This window comes from Podarcis melisellensis (assembly GCF_964234715.1).
Source record: "Podarcis melisellensis genome assembly, chromosome: 8".
Taxonomy (NCBI): Eukaryota; Metazoa; Chordata; class Lepidosauria; order Squamata; family Lacertidae; genus Podarcis; species Podarcis melisellensis.
This window is the reverse complement of record NC_138540.1, coordinates 89,482,211-89,506,889: the sequence shown is the minus strand read 5'-3', so window position 1 is coordinate 89,506,889 and position 24,679 is coordinate 89,482,211. Positions and strand designations below refer to the sequence as shown.

General features: G+C 46.3%; 1 protein-coding gene across 2 annotated transcripts in view; it reads right to left on the bottom strand.

The window, feature by feature from the left end:
• Positions 1-24,679, bottom strand: part of DLL3 (delta like canonical Notch ligand 3) — a 156,301-nt gene that overhangs the window by 51,044 nt on the left and 80,578 nt on the right. For both annotated transcript variants that reach the window (XM_081922099.1, XM_081922100.1), the window contains one exon: positions 7,943-8,594. In XM_081922099.1, the coding sequence (XP_081778225.1) occupies positions 7,943-8,594 (652 nt within the window). The remainder of the gene's footprint in view (positions 1-7,942; positions 8,595-24,679) is intronic.

Genomic DNA, 24,679 nt, shown 5'->3' with positions numbered 1-24,679 from the left:
CTGCAGGGTTTTATCTTTGAGATGTTGGTAAATTCCAACATTACAAACATAAAACCCTGCAGTTTTTTAAAGGGGCTTAAAGAGACTGTGGTCAAAACCATCATTTAGATCCATCTCAGCCAAAAGAAGGGAACTCACCGTGAAATTTATCTATAGATAGTACCTAACACCATGGAAGGTGGCACTGAGACATCCAGGAACTTCACCAAAATGCCGGAGGCGTTGCACCTCTTCAGGCATATACCTCAACATGTAGTGGGATTGTCCCAAAATCCAACCATTTTGGACATCAGTCCTACTGTTGTAAAGTAATAGAACAAGTATTAGAAGCAACACGAGAACTGGTCCTATTGAATATTTTTCAAGATAATAACGCCCACTTACACTATAAAGAACTCATAAGCCACCTACTCTCAGGAGCCAGAAGCATCATAACTAGACACTGGAGGGACCTGTCAGAAGTGAACATGGACCACTGGTACCAAACCGTATGGGAAACAGCCCTACTAGAAAAGCTAACCAACAAACTGAAACTAGCATGACAAACAAAAGAAGACGACTTCACCCCAGTGTGGCTCCCCTTCATTGCATGCACAGCCCAACAACACGAACCCACCAACAGCATACAAATCAATATGGCTAACTTGACCTAACAACCTTCCCCCTGCGCCCACAAACAAAAGCCACTGCTGTCAATTGAAGTCAAGCAACCATGCCCTGGGCTCCCCAACCTCCCTTGTTGTTGTCGTTTAGTGGTGTCTGACTCTTCGTGACCCCCTGGACCACAGCACGCCAGGCACTCCTGTCTTCCACTGCCTCCCGCAGTTCAACCTCTCTTACCTCCAATGAAAACTATTAAATGAATACAAAGAACCTACCCACGTGACGCTGACACAAAAGCTTTCCACGTACCCTACGTAAAAGAACTACTGTATTTTTCGCTCTATAAGACGCGCCAGACCATAAGACGCACCTAGTTTTTGGAGGAGGAAAACAAGAAAAAAAATATTCTGAATCCCAGAGGCCAGAACAGCAAGAGGGATCTGGCTTCTGGTATAGCCTCTTGCTGTTCTGGCTTCTGGGATAGCCGTGCGAAGTCTCTTCCAGGCAGCAGGAGGAAGGCTCCCCCAAGAGCTGCGCACCCTTTAAAGAGCTCGCAAAGCGTGTGTGCGGCTCTTGGGGGCCCTTCTCCCTCCTCAGGGAAAAGCCCCCAAGAGCCGCACACATGCTCCACACAGCTCTTTAAAGGGAGTGCTGAGCAGAGCCTCCCGCCTGCATTCTCTCCATAAGATGCACACACATTTCCCCTTACTTTTTAGGAGGGGGAAAAGTGTGTCTTATAGAGCGAAAAATACGGTACTTAGTAGTTTACTACCCCCTCCTCCCCCTTCCCTCCCTTCTTCCCCAACCTCATACTGTCCATAACATTAGTGTCTCACATCGAATATAACTGATCTGTAGTTTTGTAATTTAAGAAAATATTTAATAAATAAATCTTTAATAAAAACGTATTTTTAAAACTGCAGGATTTCAAAAAGGGAAGAGAGGGGTTTTTTCTCTTTACAATACGATTTAGGATTTTTGGTAGACCACAAGCTAAAACATGGCGAGCCTAGAGAAAAAAACAATTAAGTGGATATAGAGTAGTTCTTCAAATATTTGAAGATAGCTGTTACAGAGATGATGTAGCATATTTGTTCCCCCCCCCCTTGCTGACTATCCATTTATATAAGTTTTATAACCTGGCAAAATTATGGATTCTCTCACTACCCATTACAGCAAAGTGGTGCCTACTTGCAATGGCATGATTATTTCATATCATTTGTAGGGTGGCCATGTGTCCATTGGTCTTAGATAATTAATCTCACGATCTTATATTAACTATGCTAGAAAATCTGACTGCACAACGTATTATCCTGTGCATGAAATCCTTCTTTTCAAAACATGGCATAAACATGTGGTTTAACATCTGAGAATGTTAAAGTACCGTACTTTTCCGTGTATAACACGCCCCCGTGTATAACACACTCCCTATTTGGGGGGGACTCAAAATTAAGAAAATGGGGGGTGGGGAGATTCCCCGAAGTTGTTGAGCTTTGGGAGGGAGAGGATTGTACAGAATTGTTGAGCTTTTTGGGGAGAGGATTGCCAGAAACCGCTCATCCACCAGACCATAAATGCTGCTCGCGCATGTAGACAAAGCAACCTAACCTCTATCCCAGCGCCAATTGCCAATTGCCGAAGCGACAGCCAATCAGCAACAGCCCTCGCAGCAGCCACCAATAACAATCTCCAACCCATGGCCCCACAATGCACTACCATGTATAAGACTACCCCTAATTTTGAACATGATTTTTCCATTAAAAAACAAACAGTCTTATACATGGAAAAATTCGGTAGTTGAAAAAATCTTGGGCACAAATTGTTAGAAATCCATCTATTTGTTTATATGAAGAAATACAAAACAGAAGTATGAATTAATTAAATTTCTACCTCAACAGACGGAATTCATGCTTGCAGACACATTGGGAAAATGGTGAAGAAGCAGACAAGACCTCGCCAATCGTTTAAAACAAAAGAAAGACAGGTCATTGATTCCCAGTATTAGAGGAGTAGCCGGTAAATTACCGTATACAGCTCTCCAAGTGATATTAATACCCATTTTTTTTAAAAAAAAGTTACGCAGTAAAATAGAAAGCATATATCACAATTATATCAAAACCAGACAAAGATTCATACTCTATGCATTTATTGTCCAATATTACTAATTAATATAGATATAAAGATTTTAACAACAATTTTGGCAAATAGAAGGCAACAATTGATATCGCCAATAATAAAGAGTGACTACTCTGTTGTTGGGAAAGATGGAGGGCACAAGGAGAAGGGGATGACAGAGGACGAGATGGTGGGACAGTGTTCTCGAAGCTACCAGCGTGAGTTTGACCAAACTGCGGGAGGCAGTGGAAGACAGGAGGGCATGGCATGCTCTGGTCCAGGGGGTCACTTGGTTCATTAATCATGTTTAGTGGAAATGACCTTACATAAAAAACTTTTGGAATATTCTCCATTATATCTGCAATTACAGGCCAAACCCTTTCTCCAAATTCTGTCTTAGCCCTACTATCTTTGGACCTAGACGTAAGCTCTACCACAGTGAATTAGTAGGCTTTTTACTGACCACAGCACAATTAGAGATAGCTCAGCAATGGAAGAACCAGACTAAAATACCCCTGAACATAAGGGAAAATAATATCTGGGATACAGCAATGTGTGAGTTTCTCACCAGACACAGGGGGGCAATTAAAGGCATAAAGAATAGAGACACCTTCCAAGAAATGTGGACCCCTGTCTTTAGCTATGTTAATGACCAAAATCAAGATCGCATACCAACCGCTCAATATTCTCAGTGGAGAGGTTACGTTAAGTAATATGTTTGAATGTTAAATGTGTAAGTGTATGTCTAGAGACAATGGATGAAACAAACACCATTAGCTGTACTGCTGGATAAGTTTTTGATGGCTATTGTATTTGTGGAAAAACAAATAAAAATGTGGTTTTTAAAAAAAGAGTGACCAGGCAGGATTCATTAAAACTAGGCAAGCTACAGACAATAGCAGTTTAGTGGTTGATCTAATAGATTTACAAAAAAAAAAAAAAAAATGACTTTCTTATTCTATCATTAGATGCTGAAAAAGCTTTGATAAAATTTATGAACAAGTATACGCATGTGGCACAAGGAGAAGGGGACGACAGAGGACGAGATGGTTGGACAGTGTTCTGGAAGCTACCAGCATGGACTGCAAGAAGATCCAACCTCTCCATTCTGAAGGAAACCAGCCCTGAGTGCTCACTGGAAGGACAGATCCTGAAGCTGAGGCTCCAAGACTTTGGCCACCTCAGGAGAAGAGAAGACTCCCTGGAAAAGACCCTGATGTTGGGAAAGATGGAGGGCACAAGGAGAAGGGGACGACAGAGGACGAGATGGTGGGACAGTGTTCTCGAAGCGACCAGCATGAGTCTGACCAAACTGTGGGAGGCAGTGGAAGCTGGTCCTGGAGGAAGAACTGTGAGGGGAGAGACTCTATCAGGCAAGACCTTCTTCCACCTGCCTTGCCCCCCCCTCTAGTCTCTGCTTCTCAATTTGTATTGTATTATTTTATGTACTGTGGGCTTGCCGTTGTTTTACTGATTATAGTTTAGAAATTATGTGTTGTGACTGTTGAGTGGACTTCTGTTTAACTTTTATATGTTCTTATCATTTAATACTATTCTAATGATTGTTGAATGTTACTTTTTTGATGTAGGTTGCCTATTTTAAAGTTTTATTATCACATTTTTGTACTGCATTAGATTGATATAAGATGTACATTTTTTGTTTCTTCAGCTTGTAAACCGCCTTGAGTATGGTAAGATAGAAAGACAAATTTAAAAATGATGAAAATGATGATGAAGACAGGAATGCCGGGCATGCTCTGGTCCATGGGGTCACGAAGAGGCGGACACGACTAAATGAGGGTTAATGAGGGTTTGCACATGAAGGCAATGGTTGGCTGGTGAAAGACCCTGTGTGAGAAGTGGGGAAGGGAATAAATTCCAGGCTGGGAGGCTGGGAGAAGAAAGGGAAGCTCCCCAGTGAGAACTGGGTAGGTCCACCCCCTTCTGTGTGAGGCAAGGGTGAAGATCTACCTTGGAGAGAGGACTTTGTGTTTTCCCCCTTCTTTTTCCCTTTCCTTTCCTTTTCCCCTTTTTCTTATTTAGATCACTTTGGCTTTTTATTGTGTGGTGAAGGTTTCAATAAAACATTCATGCAAAACTAAATCTTCACAGTTACTGTCTCTTTACTGGTAGAAAACACTTGCTGAGAAAGAGAAAATGAAGACTCTGGGATCTGGGCCATCTAATGAAACTGATTTGCAATTGATCCACAACAAAGCAAAAGAAAATATTTCTTCTCACTATGCAGAAATAAGCTTACAGACTTAATTGCTACAAAACTTGGTGTTGACCAGTAGAGTGCTCTCAATTTGTTTATCATTGAGTTTATAGATTGCTATTAATCATAAGAGCTAAAAATTGAATTTTAGTGTTCAGAGGTAGTGCTGAATCATAGAATCATAGAGTTGGAAGAGACCCCAAGGGCCATCGAGTCCAACCCCTGCCAAGCAGGAAACACCATCAGAGCACTCCTGACCTATGGTTGTCAAGCCTCTCCTTAAAGACCTCCAAAGAAGGAGACTCCACCATACTCCTTGGCAGCAAATCCCACTGTCAAACAGCTCTTACTGTCAGGAAGTTCTTCCTAATGTTTAGGTGGAATCTTCTTTCTTGTAGTTTGGATCCATTGCTCCGTGTCCGCTTCTCTGGAGCAGCAGAAAACAACCTTTCTCCCTCCTCCATGTGACATCCTTTTATATATTTGAACATGGCTATCATACTTGATAGAAAGCCCTTTTTGCACCTTCTTCAGCTGCTGCCCTGCAAGCATACTGAATACTGGGGTACAAGCAAGAAGGGAAGGCACAGTTGCTTTCAGACACACAAGTTTCCAGCATCAACAGGCTGTCTGTCGGAGACAGTGTGTTGGACTAGATGACTGCTAAATCCAGCATGGTAAAGCAGTTCAGATGCTCTTAAGTCATAGCTGCATTGCCTGGAGACAATCAGTCAGGTTGTGTATCCATAGCAGTGACCACAGGTGGAATGACCACTGGGAGGCGCACGGAGGGAAGAAATGCCCTGGAGCATTGCAGCAACACAACCAGACGCCTTCACCAGTCCCAGATGCAACAAAATATATCTCTCCTGTATCGGTCTCTACAGCCACAGCAGACGCTGTAACCCTCCAATGGTTTGACTTCACCCACAAAGGTGCCTTCCATTGTCTGATGAGGCAGATGGACGCTAATGGTAATTGCCTATATAATGCAATGGTGGTCCATCTTAAAGGGCTGTTCCTCTGTGTAATTTATATAGCTCGCACCAGAAGCACTAAAAATGCAAAGGCATTTATTCCCTTACACAGTATCCTGAGATAACTGATTTTTTTTAAAATTTGAAATGAACATTGTAAAACATACTTGCTTCCTGTTAACCACAAATGTACACACAAACACTGAGAAGAGGTAGATCTAAATGGCAGTTTCCAGGAGCAATCCCACGAATGAGGCTCTGAGTCCTTTAGGATCCTGCTCAGATAGTTTTTTCATGAAGAAATCACAGTATCATCTCACAAGCAAATGAGGATTTCTACATATACATATTCTTAGATGTACTGCAATGAGCCAACACGTTAGCATAAACTCAATGTCTCAGCTTTATGAGCATCACTAGCTTGGACAGTGTTGCTTTCTTGTACTTACCTGCCAAATCTACATGGACTTTTAAATTAAATTACTTCCACTACTACTGAAAACAGCTCATAGAAGCATGAAATAAAATGCAATACGAGCAGCACAATAAACCATCAAATGAAATAGAAATCTTTCATTCTATCAGATGAGAATAAAGCCCCAAAGTAGCAATTCAGAATAATAAATAATATCCCAGCCACTCTGGGCGGCTCCCAACAGAATATTAAAAACACGACAAAACATCAAACATTAAAAATTTCCCTAAGTAGGGCTGCCTTCAATAAAGTCTCCAAGTTTCCACATCATTGCTTTTTTAATGCAAGTGTTTTAAAAGACTTGGGTGAACGGCACCAGATACAGGCACTGCCAGGGCTCCATGGGGGGGGGGGTCTATTCCACAGCTGAGAAGACCCTCTGCTCAGCAGCCATCCACTTTACCAGGGTACATGGAAAATGGTCTCTGAATAGGATCTTAAAGCTTTGTAAGGTATATACAGGGGAAGGCAGTCTTTCAGAAGCCGCTTCTGGTGCAACAGAACACTGAAACCAGAGCAGCACACGGAAACGCCATTTACCTTCCTGCCAGAGCAGTACCTATTTATCTACTTGCACTGGTGTGCTTTCGAACTGCTAGGTTGGCTGGAGCTGGGATCGAGCAATGGGAGCTCACCCCATCGCGGGGATTCGAACCGCCGACCTTCTGATCAGCAAGCCCAAGAGGCTTAGTGGTTTAGACCACAGCGCCACCTTCAGATATCCTAGTCCCAAGCTATTAAAGGTTTTAAACCAGCACTTTAAAGTGGACCCAGAAATGGACTAGGTGTAGATGATAAACTGGTGTAGATGATAAATCACTGGTGTAACATGACTGAAATGCCTAGTCCCAATTAATAAATAGTAATAATACTAATAATTTTTTATTTATACCCCACCCTTCCAGGTTCAGAAAACAGGGCTCAGGGCGCCTAACAACAAATTTAAAACACAATTGATGCTACAAAAACCAGCATAAAATACGGTATAAAACGTGAATAACAATAAAATCAAAAATCAATTTAGGGGGAAAATCCATCCAATAAACATTAGATGATCACCAGGGCTAGCTGGCTAAATTAGTCCAATTTGGGCCAGCGAGGAGACCAGGGGAGAATTAGCTGTGGGATCCCAGAGCGGGTAATCTTCATAAAAAGGGGAGGGGGAGGGAAGGAAGGGGAATAAAAGATCAAGCTAAGTTCAAATTGAAAGCCAGGCGGAATAGCTCTGTCTTACAGGCCCGATGGAAGGAGGTTAAATCCTGCAGGGCCCTGGTCTCACGGGACAGAGCATTCCACCAGGTCGGAGCCACCACTGAGAAGGCCCTGGCCCTGGGGGAGGATAGTCTGACTTCCTTAGGGCCCGGGACCTCTAAACTATGATTATTCATGGACCTTAAGGTCCTCTGCGGGGCAGACCAGGAGATGCGGTCCCATAAATACGTTAATAACCTTGTCCTAATATTTGCCCATGCACCCTACCCCAGAACCTCACTCCAGTCTTCAAGTTACAAGCAAACAGAAGGAGCCCAAATGGGACAGATGGGTACCACTTACTTTTCCAGCTTCTTCTTGCAGACAGACTCACGGCTCTGATCCAGCAACTTCCTCCTGCAGTTGAACTGGTCTCCACCGAATCGGCTGTCTTTGTTCGAGACCTTAAAGCGCCCGGGGGAGATGAGGAAGCCATCTCTCTCCTTGAGGTTGTTGATGGTCGCCAGGTCATTGCGGACACTGCTTTTCACAGCTTTGCGCCCCTGCCTCATGTGCCGAAGCACAGCCACGGCGGCACATGCCGCGAGCACCAACGTCATGAGCCCCAGAGCAAAGGAAATGGCCAGGGCAACAGGAAAGGGGCCTTCAGCCACCCGCTGGCTGCTCACAGGGGTGGGAACCTGAACTTTGAACTCGCATCTGGAGCCCATGTAGCCGGATGAACACTCGCAGACGTGGCCCGAGAAGTGGGTGTAGCAGGTGCCGCTGTTCAGGCAAGGGTTGGAGCCACAGGCGTCCATGCGGGTACCACAGTCCTTTCCGCCATAGCCCAGGGTGCAGGAGCAGGTGTAGCTGTTGGGGCCGTCGATGCACGTGCCTCCGTTGGCACAGGGGTTTCCTGCACAATCATCTATGTTCAATTCACAATGAGGACCAGCAAAACCCTGGCGGCATTTGCAAATCACGCTGCGGCCCAGATCCAGACAGTGGCCACCTGGAAAGGAAAGGAGAGGAAATTACAGAGACATGCAAGCAGGTTAATGGCTGAAAACCAGCCAAATATTTTTTCGCTCTATAAGACGCACCAGACCACAAGACGCACCTAGTTTTTGGAGGAGGAAAACAAGAAAAAATATATTCTGAATCTCAGAAGCCAGAGAGATCGCTGCGCAGTGAAAGCAGCAATCCCTCTTGCTGTTCTGGCTTCTGGGATAGCTGCGCAGCCTGCATTCGCTCCATAAGACGCACACACATTTCCCCTTACTTTTATGGAGGGGAAAAGTGAGTCTTAGAAGGCAAAAAATACAGTAGTTTATTCAGTCCTGGACACCTGTGGCAACCAAGCCATCGTTTCTACCCCAAGGCAAATGTTTAGAGTAAGTCCCTATTAAAGCACAATACATCCAGCAAAGCAATAAACCCATCCAAAAACCAGTGAATATATTTGCATAGCTTTAAAAGGACATTCCCTCTTCCCAGGAAATTGTGGGAACTGTGCTGTGAGGTAATGGCCAGGGATCAAATGAAAAATGAAATTTCAATTTCTTGGAAGTCTTGAAAGTTAAAGCAGGGGAAAAAATCAGGTTCCAATCCAGGTAACGAGGTAATAGAACGTCGATACCCAGACAGGCCTGTTGAGTGATGATGATGATGATGATGATGATGGTGATAATAATAATAATAATTAAATAATTGTATTTATACCCTGCCCTCCCTGGCCAGAGTCGGGCTCAGGGAGGCTAACACCAATAAAATTTCAGTAAAAACATGAGAGAAAAAAGGGGGAAAAACCAATTTAAAATACAGTTAAATTGCAATTTAAAAACGCAGCCTCATTTTAAAAGTCAAAATCATAAGGGGAGGCGAACATAAGGGTCAGACTGAGTCCAAACCAAAAGCCAGGCAGAACAGCTCTGTCTTGCAGGCCCTGTGGAAAGATGTCAAGTCCCGCAGGGCCCTGGTCTCCTGGGACAGAGCGTTCCACCAAGTCGGGGCCAGTACCGAAAAGGCCCTGGCCCTAGTTGAGACCAATCTAACCACCTTGCGACTTGGGACCTCCAAAATGTTGTCATTTGTGGACCTTAAGGTCCTCCACGGGGCATACTGGGAGAGGTGGTCCCGTAGGTACGAGGGTCTTAGGCTGCATAGGGCTTCAAAGATCAAAACCAGCACCTTAAACCTGACCCTGTACTCCACCGGGAGCCAGTGCAGCTGGAAAAGCAGTGGATGAATGTGATCCCACGGCGAGGACCCCGTAAGGAGCCCATAAGGAGTACACAAGCACCACCTCTTAGAAATGAGCTAGCAGAAATTTAAGGGACCAGAGTCCTAGCTTGCAGCCTTGCACCCTGGTATGCACCACTTGTCTTCTCAACTAGCTGCATATAGGGAAGCAAAGGGAGTTGGGGAATTCTCATATTGGGGAACTCTCGTATTGTTCCTAATTTGAGGGGTCTGAAACCTCTAAGTCGCATAGGCAACATCAGGCACCAAACCCTCCGCAAGGGTGAGAAGTAGTGCTCAAATTATGGGGAGAGGAAGAAGATGAACATGCACATAGGAGGGCAACCAAGATGATCAAGGGTCTAGAAGCCAAGCCTGAAGGAGATGGGTATGTTTAGCTTGGAAAAGAGGAGTGGGTGGAGATATGATAGTAAAGGTAAAGGGACCCCTGACCATTATGTCCAGTCGTGGCCGGCTCTGGGGTTGTGGCGCTCATCTCGCTTTACTGGCCGAGGGAGCCGGCGTACAGCTTCCAGGTCATGTGGCCAGCATGACTAAGCCACTTCTGGCGAACCAGAGCACGGAAACGCCGTTTACCTTCCCGCCAGAGCGGTACTTATTTATCTACTTGCACTTTGATGTGCTTTCGAACTGCTAGGTGGGCAGGAGCAGGGACCGAGCAACGGGAGCTCACCCCGTCGCGGGGATTCAAACCGCTGACCTTCTGATCGGCAAGTCCTAGGCTCTGTGGTTTAATCCACAGCACCACCCGCGTCCCTGGATATGATAGCCACCTTCAAATATCTTTTTCTTTTTAAAAATAATTTTCATTAAGAATTTCAACATAACAAAGTATCAAAGCATATCATCTTCATCCCCCCCCAATTTCCCCCCTCCCTAAGAAAAACCCTCCCTCCCCCCACAAAGACTTCCCTCAGCTTCTCTCTCTGATTTTTCAGCACATGTTATTCTCTGCATATTATAAAATTGTAAAGATCCTTAAATTATCTGTCTATTATGTTGACAATCAATAATTTTGTGTATGTTTATTCAAAACTTGCCAATTCATTTTGTGTTTTTTTAAAGTAGTTTGTAAAGAGTTCCCATTCTTCTTTAAAGTCACAGTTGTCATTGTTTTGCAGTTTGTATGTCAATTTCGCCAATTCCGCATAATCCATCAATTTCTCTTGCCACGCCACCTTCAAATATATTGAGGGCTGTCACATGGAGGAGGCAGTGTGCTTGTTTTCTCTTGCTCTGAACTCGAACCAATGGCTTCAAGTTGCAAGAAAGGAGATTCTGCTTAAACATTCAGAAAAACCTTCTGACAGTAAGAGCTGTTCAGCAGTGGAAGAGACTCCCACAAGAAGGTGGTGGACTCTCCTTCCTTGGAGGGTTTTAAAGAGAGGTTGGGTGGCCATCCGTCAGGGATCATAGAATCATAGAGTTGGAAGAGACCACCAGGGCCATCGAGTCCAACCCCCTGCCAAGCAGGAAACACCATCAGAGCACTCCTGACATATGGTTGTCAAGCCTCTGCTTAAAGACCTCCAAAGAAGGAGACTCCACCACACTCCTTGGCAGCAAAATCCACTGTCAAACAGCTCTTACTGTCAGGAAGTTCTTCCTAATGTTGAGGTGGAATCTTCTTTCTTGTAGTTTGGATCCATTGCTCCGTGTCCGCTTCTCTGGAGCAGCAGAAAACAACCTTTCTCCCTCCTCTATGTGACATCCTTTTATATATTTGAACATGGCTATCATATCACCCCTTAACCTCCTCTTCTCCAGGCTAAACATGCCCAGCTCCCTTAGCCGTTCCTCATAAGGCATCGTTTCCAGGCCTTTGACCACTTTGGTTGCCCTCCTCTGGACACGTTCCAGTTTGTCAGTGTCCTTCTTGAACTGTGGTGCCCAGAACTGGACACAGTACTCCAGGTGAGGTCTGACCAGAGCAGAATACAGTGGCACTATTACTTCCCTTGATCTAGATGCTATACTCCTATTGATGCAGCCCAGAATTGCATTAGCTTTTTTAGCTGCCGCGTCACACTGTTGGCTCATGTCAAGTTTGTGGTCAACCAAGACTCCTAGATCCTTTTCACATGTACTGCTTTAGGGATGCTTTAGCTGAGATTCCTGCATTGCAGCAGGTTGGACTAGATGACCCAACTATGACCCCATGTTTATTGCCAAGCAGGGATATAAATGTGGAAGTGCAGGATCTCATCTTGTGAACCCCCATAGCCATGTTGGGATGCTTCCAAGCAAACGGGGGCAACTGGCAAGCCCACAGCTGGCTCAAGCCCACCGGCCAGGCAATCTCTGGTCCTTGGCTTAGCATGAAACAGGGACCTGCAGCTTCAGAAGCCTTCAGAAGCTGGAGCACACTCTAATCAGCAGAGTAATTAACACGCAACAGAAGTGACAAAGAGAGGCTGTGTAAAGCATATTTAAAGGTAAAGGTAAAGGGACCCCTGACCGCTAGGTGCAGTCGTGGCCGACTCTGGGGTTGCGGCAATCATCTCGCTTTATTGGCCGAGGGAGCCGGCATACAGCTTCCAGGTCATGTGACCAGCATGACTAAGCCGCTTCTGGCAAACCAGAGCAGCGCATGGAAACGCCGTTTACCTTCCCGCCAGAGTGGAACCTATTTATCTACTTGCACTTTGATGTGCTTTCGAACTGCTAGGTTGGCAGGAGCAGGGACCGAGCAACGGGAGCTCACCCCGTTGCGGGGATTCGAACCGCCGACCTTCTGATCGGCAAGTCCTAGGCTCTGTGGTTTAACCCACAGCGCCACCCACGTCCCAAAAGCATATTTACAGGCAGTTTATTCAGCGTACATCAAGACAAAGGAAAAAACATGTCTTCTCCCTTTTGTGTCGAAGCAAGCAGCAAAAGCAAAAGCTATACACAAATGGAAGTTCCCAGCAAGCTGTGCTGGAGTGTAAACAGGCATGTGACAATCAACAGTCATGCCTGTACTTAAGGTGGAACGGAATAGTCTAACAAGCCATCCCTCCAAGGAGAATCAAAAATTGCAGGCAGCTGTGTTGATCCAACAGAACATGCAAACAGAGCAGCAGTTCTTGGCACAATGCCCAGTTTTTTGGGATTAGCATGACTGCAGTCTTTTGCAGCTTTCTAGGAGTAAGCAGAGACATCACCTTGCCAACAAAGGTCCGTATAGTTAAAGCCATGGTTTTCCCAGTAGTGATGTATGGAAGTGAGAGCTGGACCATAAAGAAGGCTGATCGCTGAAGAATGGATGCTTTTGAATTCTGGTGCTGGAGGAGACTCTTGAGAGTCCCATGGACTGCAAGAAGATCCAACCTCTCCATTCTGAAAGAAATCAGCCCTGAGTGCTCACTGGAAGGGCAGATCCTGAAGCTGAGGCTCCAAGACTTTGGCCACCTCATGAAAAGAGAAGACTCCCTGGAAAAGACCCTGATGTTGGGACAGATGGAGGGCACAAGGAGAAGGGGACGACAGAGGATGAGATGGTTGGACAGTGTTCTCGAAGCTACGAACATGAGTTTGACCAAATTGCGGGAGGCAGTGGAAGACAGGAGTGCCTGGCGTGCTCTGGTCCAGGGGGTCCCGAAGAGGCGGACACGACTAAACGACTAGACAACAACAGGAGTGAGCACCATTGAACATAGCAGTGCTAATCACATAGTTCCTGCCTGTAAGCTTTAATCAAAGGATATTTAGTCAACTGAAACGAAACCTTCAGCTTTTAAAAAGAAATGCAATTGTATTAAATGTTATCATTGAAATTGCTAGCATGAAGGAGGAACCTGGTTCAAAGAAAAGGGAAGAAGTATCCAACTTCTATTTATTTCCCCCATTCTCCAGCTTCTCTTGTGTATGCAGTTCCCACCTTCACCTCTCATGGACCACTTGGAAATTGCTGGTCTTGGCGGAACGCTTAATGGCTTTTCTGGCTTTAATTGTTTCTTTTATTATATTATTGTCGTTGGCATCTGTCTGTCTTGAGAGACAATGGAGTGCGCCTCCAGGGGTGAAGTCATACTGCTGTGTTCAAAGCACCAAAGTGACCTCTCTGGAGCGCAAGCCGGGGCAGTGTGCATGGAGGTCATGGGCTGGCCAGGGAACAATACCCCTCCCCCTCGGTCTTGTTGATGTGGTCCAAAGGAAAGCAGTGTCAGGAGTTCAGCCTACACTCGAGTAGGACCCTAGCAGAGACACATGCCCGACTGGCATGTTCTCTCCCTCCTGGTCAATTGTTCAGGAGCTTCATAAGCTTTCTCCAGCCCAAACATCACAGCGACCGATGCCAACCGACACCGGCAAAGTTTGCGCGGCTTGCGAAACAGACCTCAGCAACTCAGCATTTTGGCTAATCTACTTCATTTACATATAAACACACAAAGAGCACTGCAACATGGCTCCCTCTCTCTCTAGCATCAGACAGCAAAGAGAAAAAGAACAAAGGACAATAGTCCCACTTGACGGAACACAGGAACACAAACATCCTGTCTCCGTCACTTCCCACGCGGTGGAGTCAAAACATATAATGTCATGTGAAAGACAACAATCCCATGACTGCAATCATGGAGCAGGAATTCTAACAAGCAGAGCAATATGTTTTGCACCAGTTTGGCTGCAGGAGTTGCTGGAAGGAGGAGTACAAGGTGCCATCAGCCACCCTCACCTGGTTTAGCTGCCAGTTGAAGCCATTTTCACAGTGGCATAGGATGGGGGGGGGAGCCATGGCCCTGGGCACCTCCACAACAGACTCCCTCATCAAGGCCAGAGCTGCAGGGAGGCAAGTTGCGCCCAGGCCTCCTTCTCCTCATGGCCAATGAATAATAATAATAAGTAATAAACTTCTATTTATACCCCGCCCTTCCCTCTTCAAAAACCGGGCTCAGGGCAGCTAACAACAAACTTAAAACACTTATAAAAGCAGCATAAAATACAGTATAAAAACATGCATAACAATAAAATTCAAAAATCAATTAGATAATCCCCAGGGCTAGCTGGCTGAATTGGTCCTACTTGGGCCAGCGAGGAGACCAGGGGAGAATTAGCTGTGGGGTCTCAGAGCGGCTAATCTTCATAAAAGGCGAGGGAAGAGAAGGGAAATAAAAGATCAGGCTGAATTCAAATTAAAGGCCAGGCAGAATAGCTCTGTCTTACAGGCCCTGTGGAAGGAGGTTAAATCCTGAAGGGCCATAGTTTCATGGGACAGCACATTCCACCAGGTGGGAGCCATCACTGAGAAGACACACCTGTGCCTTCCCTGGGCTGGCCAAGAGGGAGAGAGGAAGAGGGAGGGTGCCATTGCGTTGCCACTGCCCACCCAGGAGGGAGGGAAGAAAAGGGAGTTAGGAAAGCACTGCCGGAGCCATGTATGTTGCCCAGTTTGCCTTGCTGCAAGGACAGGAGGGTGAGGCAACACGGCAGTGCTCCTGGTTTATCACTTCTCTGCTCTCAAGATGGAGCTAGTTTGCAAGGAGAGACTCTCCTGATTAGACACTGACCGGGGAAGGGACTGACTGCTGCCCAGTCCGCCAGGGGGGAGCAACACCTGCCCTGCCCCAGGTGCCGGCAACCGACACAACGCCCTTGTGTTTCTGGGGTGTGGCCGCTGTCGCACGCTGACAACTTCTGGGAGCTACAGGTAAGAGATGAGTTCAGGGTGGGGGACCAAAGGTGGACAAACTACCCCAGAAGGAGCACAACATGGCCCCCACCAGAGGTACTACCCATCCCACAACACCACATACAGTGGTACCTCGGGTTACAGACGCTTCAGGTTACAGACTCTGCTAACCCAGAAATAGTACCTCAGGTTAAGAACTTAGCTTCAAGATGAGAACAGAAATCATGTGGCGGCAGTGCGGTGGCAGCAGGAGGCCCCATTAGCTAAAGTGGTACCTCAGGTTAAGAACTGTTTCAGGTTAAGAACGGACCTCCGGAACAAATTAAGTTCTTAACCCGAGGTACCACTGTACTATACAGTCATACCTCGGGTTAAAGACGCTTCGGGTTAAATCTTTTCAGGTTGCGTCCCGCGGCGACCAGGAAGTAACGGAATGGGTTACTTCCAGGTTTCGCCGCTCGCGCAGACGCTCAAAATGATGTCATGTGCATGCGCAGAAGTGGCAATGTGCAGACACGGGTTGCGTTCCTCTCAGGTTGCAAACAGGGCTCCAGAATGGATCCCATTCGCAACCAGAGGTACCACTGTATTGAACTCTCATCTTCAATGACAAGTTCACAGAAATGCTTTGGGCCACCGAATGAAACTCATGGACCACAGTTTGGGAAACCAAGTTCTATGCTAATCTGTCATGAACAACAGCAAAACTTGAAACTCATTAGTACCTCATTCACCTGCTGGAGCACAGGTATCCTTTACCCCGGCCCTCTGCCAGTTGACATAATTAATTTTGCTCCGAAAAGAGGCTTGGAGCTGTGTTTCCCCTCTCAAGCCATCTCCCCAATCCCTGATCTCTTAGCCATTCTCCTCTCACATAGCATTCATTGGAAATGGGTAGGGAAGCATGAGATGGGAAGATTTACTCTCCTCCTTGCTTTGCAGTAACAAGCCAAAGCGCTGTCTCAAGAACCCAGAAAAAGAAGGACCAATAAAACTGACGTTCAGATTGCTATGGCCGATGGCTGAACATCCCTTTGTTGTTGTTGCTTATTGAATTTATATACCGCCCTTTACCTGGGGGTCTCAGGGCGGTCCACAAATTAGACAGATTACTGGTTAACAGTGCAGAAATGGCTGACTTGATGTTTCATCAACGGAATCTGTTAGGACAGGGGTCAGCAAACTTTTTCAGCAGGGGTCTTGTCCACTGTCCCTCAGGCATTGTGGGGGCCAGACTATATTTTGAAGGAAAAAAAGGAACAAATTCTTATGCCCCACAAATAACCCAGAGATGCATTTTAAATAAAAGCACACGTTATACTCATGTCAATACACCAGGCAGGCTCCACAAATAACCCTGAGATGCATTTTAAATAAAAGCACACATTCTACTCATGTAAAAACACGCTGATTCTTGGACCGTCCGTGGGCCGGATTGAGAAGGCGACTGGGCTGGACCTGGCCCCTGGGCCTTAGTTTGCCTACCCATGGGTTAGGAGATGTTTTGTGACAGGCTTGTGCCATACGTCTGGAAAATTCTGCAAGTGCCAGGAAATTGGATGTCCTGTGGGATTTTTTGAATTTCAAAGAGATGTCCGGAATTTCCCGTATGTATGGGAACCCGGTTCCCTCCCCCACTGAGCTGCGGAAGATGTGTCCCCCCCCCTTACATAGGGAGACCCAAAGCACGCTCGTGCTCCCAACCTCCCCACGCGCAGCAGCCCCAGTTGAGAAGCAGGAGGGGAGGGCGAGAGTCTGCCAGGCATCTGGAGAGGAAAATAAAGATGACTCAGTTATCCTGCCCCCACCTTCCTCCCCCCTTGACAGCTGCTGTATTACCTTGCCAAAGCTGCTGCCTCGAGGAAGACAATCGCTCCCCTTTCCAGGACGCAGAGGAGGAGGCGAGGAGCCCGGCTAAAAGGGAACAGGACACCTGTGGCCACTTGCTTGGGAGCAGATCCAAAGGAACTCACCTCCTCAGTCCCACCTCCCAAAGCACAGGCAAGGGGGACCTCCACAAGGAACCTCCTTTTCTTTCCCTGCTAGAAGAAAAAGACGAATCTGCTCTTGAGAGACACTGGGTTGTTGTGTTTTTATTGTTTGTTTGGGGGAGGGAAGCTGCGCCACTGCCCCCTTTCCCTTTGGGCAGGGAGAAAGAAAGAAAGGAAGGAAGGAAGGAAGGAAGGAAGGAAGGAAGGAAGGAAGGAAGGAAGGAAGGAAGGAAGGAAGGAAGGAAGGAAGGAGTTGAAGTTAAAGAAAGAAAGAAAAAGCTCAACAAAGTTCAACAACTTTGGGGGTGTCGGGAATTGGACTTTTTGAAATGTGGCAAGCCTCTCTTGATGCTTTTGAATTCTGGTGCTGGAGGAGACTCTTGAGAGTCCCGTGGACTGCAAGAAGATCCGACCTCTCCATTCTGAAGGAAATCAGCCCTGAGTGCTCACTGGCAGGACAGATCCTGAAGCTGAGGCTCCAAGACTTTGGCCACCTCAGGAGAAGAGAAGACTCCCTGGAAAAGACCCTGATGTTGGGAAAGATGGAGGGCACAAGGAGAAGGGGACGACGGAGGACGAGATGGTGGGACAGTGTTCTCGAAGCTACCAGCATGAGTTTGACCAAACTGCGGGAGGCAGTGGAAGACAGGAGGGCCTGGCATGCTCTGGTCCAGGGGGTCACGAAGAGGCGGACACAACTAAACGACTAAACAGCAACAACATCTTGTCAACATCTAAGTTACTGAATGAGGTACTGAGAAGGCTTATAGAAAGCGAGACCTTTCCATTGAGGGAAAGGGCAGGTGTGTGCCACTATCAGGTGGTTTCAGAAGAGAAAGTTGGGAGTTTCACACTGAAGTCAGCTAAAACTGGGGGTGCCACTTAAGGAGGCTGCAGAGTTGTTTTCTTGGGACCTGCTGCTCTGCTTATGGATGTGTTAATAAAAGAAATTTAGAAAGCACAAAAGTCTCCTTCCTTCAGGGTATCTCTCATCTATCAAGGTAATCATTATTTTAATGCTGGTTTTAAATGCATTCCATCTTATTTTAACTACTGTATTGTGTTTATCTAGTTTGTATTACTTTGTACAGTCATACCTCAGGTTACAGATGCTTCAGGTTGCGTGTTTTTGGGTTACGAACCGTGCTGAACCTGGAAGTACCGGAACAGGTTACTCCCAGGTTTTGGCACCTGCGCATGCGCAGAAGTGCCGAATCACGACTCACGCGTGCGGAGATGTGGTGCTGCGGGTTGCGAACATGCCTCCTGCACGGATCACATTCGCAACCCGAGCGTCCACTGTATTCAGTAAGTATATTTCTTAATATGTTGTGAGCTGCCTTGAGTCCCAGCTTCTGGGGCTTCTCACGACTCAAGGAAATAGGAATGCATAAAGTTATTGCAGCCACCTCCTTTGCCTATTACCAGAAGAATGTAGCAGCAGGCCCACAGGAACAGGCTAAGAATCTATCTAGTCCAGCATTTTTGTTTTCTACGGTGACCAGAGCAATCATTTGTCCCTGAGAAGTCCACAAGCAGAGCATGCAGGAGCCCTCCCCAACAGAAATTGATATTTGTTGGCGTACTATCTCCAAACATAGAAGTTCTCATCCATACCCTGCAAAATGGAGACAGAGAGTCTGAGTGGTTTCCTTCATAGAGATGAAGGCATGCATTTAAGAGCAGCTTTCTTTCAGCAAATGTTTTCCCTTGAAGAGCCAACATCCTCAAAATCCATTGAGGCTTAATTTAAGCATGCAATAACAATGCTTCCGAGAACATAGAGGGAGATGGGCAATTTCTGATTTAGATCTCATCACAGGCAGACAACAACTCACTAAGTGACCTCACTCTCATCCCCAGTTCTGCAACAGGGGAACAAAACTGGTATTTCTCACAGGATTTGGATCATCACCTTGTCGCGGTGAGTGGCCTCACACGTTCCTATGATCCTTATGAATGAAGCCATCAGAAGTCTTGTACACTCAGCAGGGTCACTCAATGTGGTAAGGTCAAATGGGAGGAGCTAGACAAAGAATGATCCAGGAAGTCCTCAATGGCAGAACAGGTGGAAGATAACAAGCGGTATGTTACAACAGCTGTGAAGGTGGATGAAGGCTGCAGCAGATAAGAATCTACCGGTCATCGTGATACTCATGCCATTGGAATAGAGCCTTACTGTGAAGACTGTATGTTGGTCACCATACACAGATCTTTACACATAAAACAAATTCACGCACAGGCATCTTCCAAAAACCCATCTGAAACCCAAAAAAGTCCCATGACGATTGGCAAATAGTAACGAGAGCAGGACCGTGAAATATGGAAGCCCCTAGACATGAACCGGCACATGGGCAGTGGATACAGATTCAGTCATTCTGACTCAAGGAAAGAGGCCCTTGAGTAGCTCAGCAGCTGTATACATGACTGAGCAGTCCTATTTAGGATCTACTCTGCTCACCCCAAAAAGGGGGCGAGACTAGAAAAGGTGTCTCTAAACATAGTCTCCCTTTTTCCCTGGATTACCGCACCCAGTGGGGTCACCACCCAGCAGTCGTAAAATATAATGGCACTTTGGAACATGGAATGTTCAAAGTTTGTTGGATAACGCAGCTAATGAGGACTGCCATCATTGCAAGAGAGTTGTGACGTTTTAACATTGATATTGCAGCACTTCAAGAAACTCAAAGAGCAGGACAGGGACAACTGAAGGACGAAAAAGGAGGCTACACATTCTTCTGGAAAGGTCTACCTAAACAAAAACATCAAATACATGGAGTAGGCTTTGCTATCAAAAATGATTTTGTGAAGCTCTTGTCAGAAGTTCTTACAGGCATTAATGAGCGGCTTTCAACCCTTCGAATAAAACTTGCCCGAATCCAACAGGCTAACTCCCCACCGGAGTAGAATCATGTATTGATGGAAAGCTCTTTAATCTGAGTAGGCTGAAAGCAAAGAGTAAGGTTACCATAACTTCTGTCATAGAGCTTCAGTATGCTGACGACATGGTGTATGCACTCTCAGAGGACAACCTCCACTCCATCCTAAATATCTTCGCAGAAGCTTACAGAAAGCTCGGTCTATCGCTCAACATTCAAAAAACCAAAGTGCTGCACCAACAAACACAAAACAGCCCCTCTGCAGTGTAACGCTGGTGTAACGTTGGAAAGTGTTTGATCACTTCTCCTACCTGGGCAGTTACCTTTCCACAAGGGCCAACACTGATGCCAAAATCCAGCATCGTCTGAGCTCTGTGTGTGCAGCTTTCTCCCGATTGAAGTGCAGACTGCTTGAGGACCGGGACATTCGCAGGGAAACCAAAATGCTTGTTTACAAAGCTATTGTACCACCAACTTTATTGCAAGCTTGTGAAACATAGACCACTTATAAACGACATCTCCAACTCCTCGGAAGATTCCATCAATGGTGTCTCTGAATTTTTTTTTACATATCACTTAGGAAGACAGGCAAACTGGAAGAAGCAAGGATCACGAGTGTTGAAGCAATGATTCTTCAACACCAACTTCGTTGGACTGGTCATGTTGTCCAGATGCCTGTGGTACCTCAGGTTACATACGCTTCAGGTTACAGACTCCACTAACCCAGAAATAGTACCTCAGGTTAAGAACTTTGCTTCAGGATGAGAACAGAAATAGTGCTCCAGCGGCACGGCGGCAGCGGGAGGCCCCATTAGCTAAAGTGGTGTTTCAGGTTAAGAACAGTTTCAGGTTAAGAACGGACCTCCGGATCGAATTAAGTACAGTGGTGCTGCGCAAGACGAATGCCTCGCAAGACGAAAAACCCGCAAGACGAAAGGGTTTTTCGGTTTTTGCGACGCTTCGCTAGACGATTTTCCCTATGGGCTTGCTTCGCAAGACGAAAGCCCATAGGGAAATCTCCGGGGACCTCTTTTAAATGCTGGTGGTGGGGAGCAAAGCCTTTTCCCCCCCTCCGGACTTCAGAAGAGGTCCAGGAAGGCCGGCGGGGGCGAAAGGCTTTGCTCCCCACCGCCAGCATTTTAAAAGCGGTCCGGGATAGCAGGGAAGCGCTTCCCGCTATCCCGGACGGCTTTTGAAGGCAGGCGGGGGGGGGGAGCAAAGACCTTTGCCCCCCGCCAGCCTTCAGAAGAGGTCCAGGACCTCTTCCGAAGGCGGGCGGGGGGCAAAAGTCTTTGTCCCCCCTGCCTGCCTAACCGGGGGCTTTTAAATCGCCCCGGGACACACACACACACACACACACACCTCTTTGCGTTCATAGCTTTCACCCTCCCAGTTCTTACCATTGTCAGCTGCCCCAACGCTGAGTTTAAATAACAGAATGAAAAATATAATACATTCTTGGTTTTGGTGTTTTCCCCAACTTGTGCTTCCATTTTTTATATACTTGGCTGAACTTACAAAACAAAAAAGGCACGTTTCTACAGCATAGGCCAACATACATATCAAGGATGATCAATTTTTGGGGCCATGGGCACTGCCAAACTGGATAAATTGTTATGGGCACCCTGGACAGACTGCAACCAAGCACACGCTACAAACTATTCTACTGGCCACAGCAGAATGCTTATCTGAAGCCTAATTTCAGCAAAGGGAACCCTGTGGATGCCAAGGAAGGCCTCTGTGCATGATTGTACACCCGCAGATGCTACATTGGCAAACTCTGGCATTCATAAGGTTGCCATAGTTTGAAGAGCAAAAAAGGGGACACTATGACGACTCTCATTTTAAATACCCCTACTATATGTAGGCTACAGAAGCTGCGATATATTGCTGAAGGGAGCAGGAGAGGGGAAGAGGAAAGCAAGTCTTCAACCACCAGTTTATGTCTATGTCTCATCCAGAAAGTATAACCAGAGACATCTTGGCAAATATAAAAAAATCCACCTGGACAAAAAAAATTACGCCTGAAAAAGAGGGCATGTCCTGAAAAAAAGAGAGCACATGTCAACCGTAGTCATGGAAGTCTTGTAGGACAAACCAGCCAGGAAGCTAGGCAATATGCCTCTCTCCAACAAGAAACTCCCAACTCTTACAACTAAGTCCAGTGCCACCTAAGGTAAAGGTAAAGGGACCCCTGACCATTAGGTCCAGTCGTGACCGACTCTGGGGTTGCGGCGCTCATCTCGCTTTACTGGCCGAGGGAGCCGGCGTACAGCTTCCGGGTCATGTGGCCAGCAGGACTAAGCCGCTTCTGGCGAACCAGAGCAGCGCACGGAAACGCCATTTACCTTCCCGCTGGAGCGGTACCTATTTATCAACTTGCACTTTGACGTGCTTTTGAACTGCTAGATTGGCAGGAACAGGGACCGAGCAACGGGTCCCCGTCGCGGGGATTCGAACCGCCAACCTTCTGATCGGCAAGTCCTAGGCTCTGTGGTTTAACCCACAGTGCACTAACTATAAAATGACACTATTCATACATTTGCTGTACTCAGTGGCGTAGTGTGGGGGTGCAGGGGGGGCCGGCCACACCGGCGCAACATCGGGGGGGCACGCTCCACGGGTTAGGGGGCGCAAAATCCATGGGTTAGGGGGCGCAAATTACTTGCCTTGCCCCGGGTGCTGACAACCCACGCTACGCCACTGGCTGTACTGCCTTTTGTGTAAAGAACAAACAAATAAATCAGCGCTTGTGCAACATTTGGTAGTTCAGGTAATCATTTACCCATCTCAAAGTCTCAAGGACAAAACTCTCTCAAGGCTCTAAACGCAATAGTTCTCTCAATGAATTGCACAAGTTATAGCTTCACAGTCTGAACAAGCAACTTTTTTGCAGGTCAGGCCACTACGCAATGAAATTCTCTAGGGTTGGAATGGATGTTCAAATTTATCTATCCACAGCTATAATAGTTCAGCAGAATTGTTGTCAGTGAAGATGACTGTAACATAAATGAGCAATATGTGGTTCATGCTGTCTCAAGATTATCTTTACTGCCTATACTGCTCTCGCTGCCTCCCAGTTTGCTTGAGGGTAGTGATGACTAGTGATAATATGGCTAAAGTTTTAAGCTGCCTGAATACCTGCTGCCATAAATTGGGTCATGTTGTCAGTAGTGAGTTATCTGGAAGAAGTGTTTTCCAATATCTACCAGGTAAAGGTGTGGTAATTTAAATGTCCTTTCCATTCTGTTGATCTATTCCTTCTGCAGCAGTCACAGGGTGAGAGTCTGTTCCTTATGCCAGCGACCTGGTACTGGAACTGTCTGCTTGGCTCCCTTGCAGCACTTGGTTAAACCTTGATATCCTTGAGAATTACATTTAGCATTTCTTTCCTCAGACTGTGGTACAACATAGTTCTTCTTTTTCTTGTTTAGTCGTTTAGTCGTGTCCGACTCTTTGTGACCCCATGGACCAGAGCATGACAAACACTCCTGTCTTCCACTCTCAAGAGTCTCATCCATAATTCAAAAGCATACATTCTTCGGCGATCAGCCTTCTTTATGGTCCAGCTCTCACTTCCATACATCACCACTGGGAAAACCATAGCTTGAACTATACGGATTTTTGTCAGCAAGGTGATGTCTCTGCTTTTTAAGATGCTGTCTAGGTTTGCCATCGCCTTTCTCCCAAGGAGCAGGCATCTTTTAATTTTGTGGCTGCTGTCACCATCTGTAGTGATCATGGAGCCCAAGAAAGTAAAATCTCTCACTGCCTCCATTTCTTCCCCTTCTATTTGCCAGGAGGTGATGGGCCCAGTGGCTATGATCTTCGTTTTTTTGATGTTGAGCTTCAGACCATATTTTGCGCTCTCCTCTTTCACCCTCATTAAAAGGTTCTTTAATTCCTCCTCACTTTCTGCCATCAATGTTGTGTCATCTGCATATCTGAGGCTGTTGATATTTCTTCCAGCGATCTTGGGATTCATCCAGCCCAGCCTTTCGCATGATGAATTCTGCATATAAGTTAAATAAGCAGGGAGACAATATACAGCCTTGTCGTACTCCTTTCCCAATTTTGAACCAATCAGTTGTTCCATATCCAGTTCTAACTGTAGCTTCTTGTCCCACATAGAGATTTCTCAGGAGACAGATGAGGTGATCAGGCACTCCCATTTCTTTAAGAACTTGCCATAGTTTGCTGTGGTCGACACAGTCAAAGGCTTTTGCATAGCCAATGAAGCAGAAGCAGATGTTTTTCTGGAACTCTCTAGCTTCCTCCATAATCCAGCACATGTTTGCAATTTGGTCTCTGGTTCCTCTGCCTCTTCTAAATCCAGCTTGCACTTCTGGGAGTT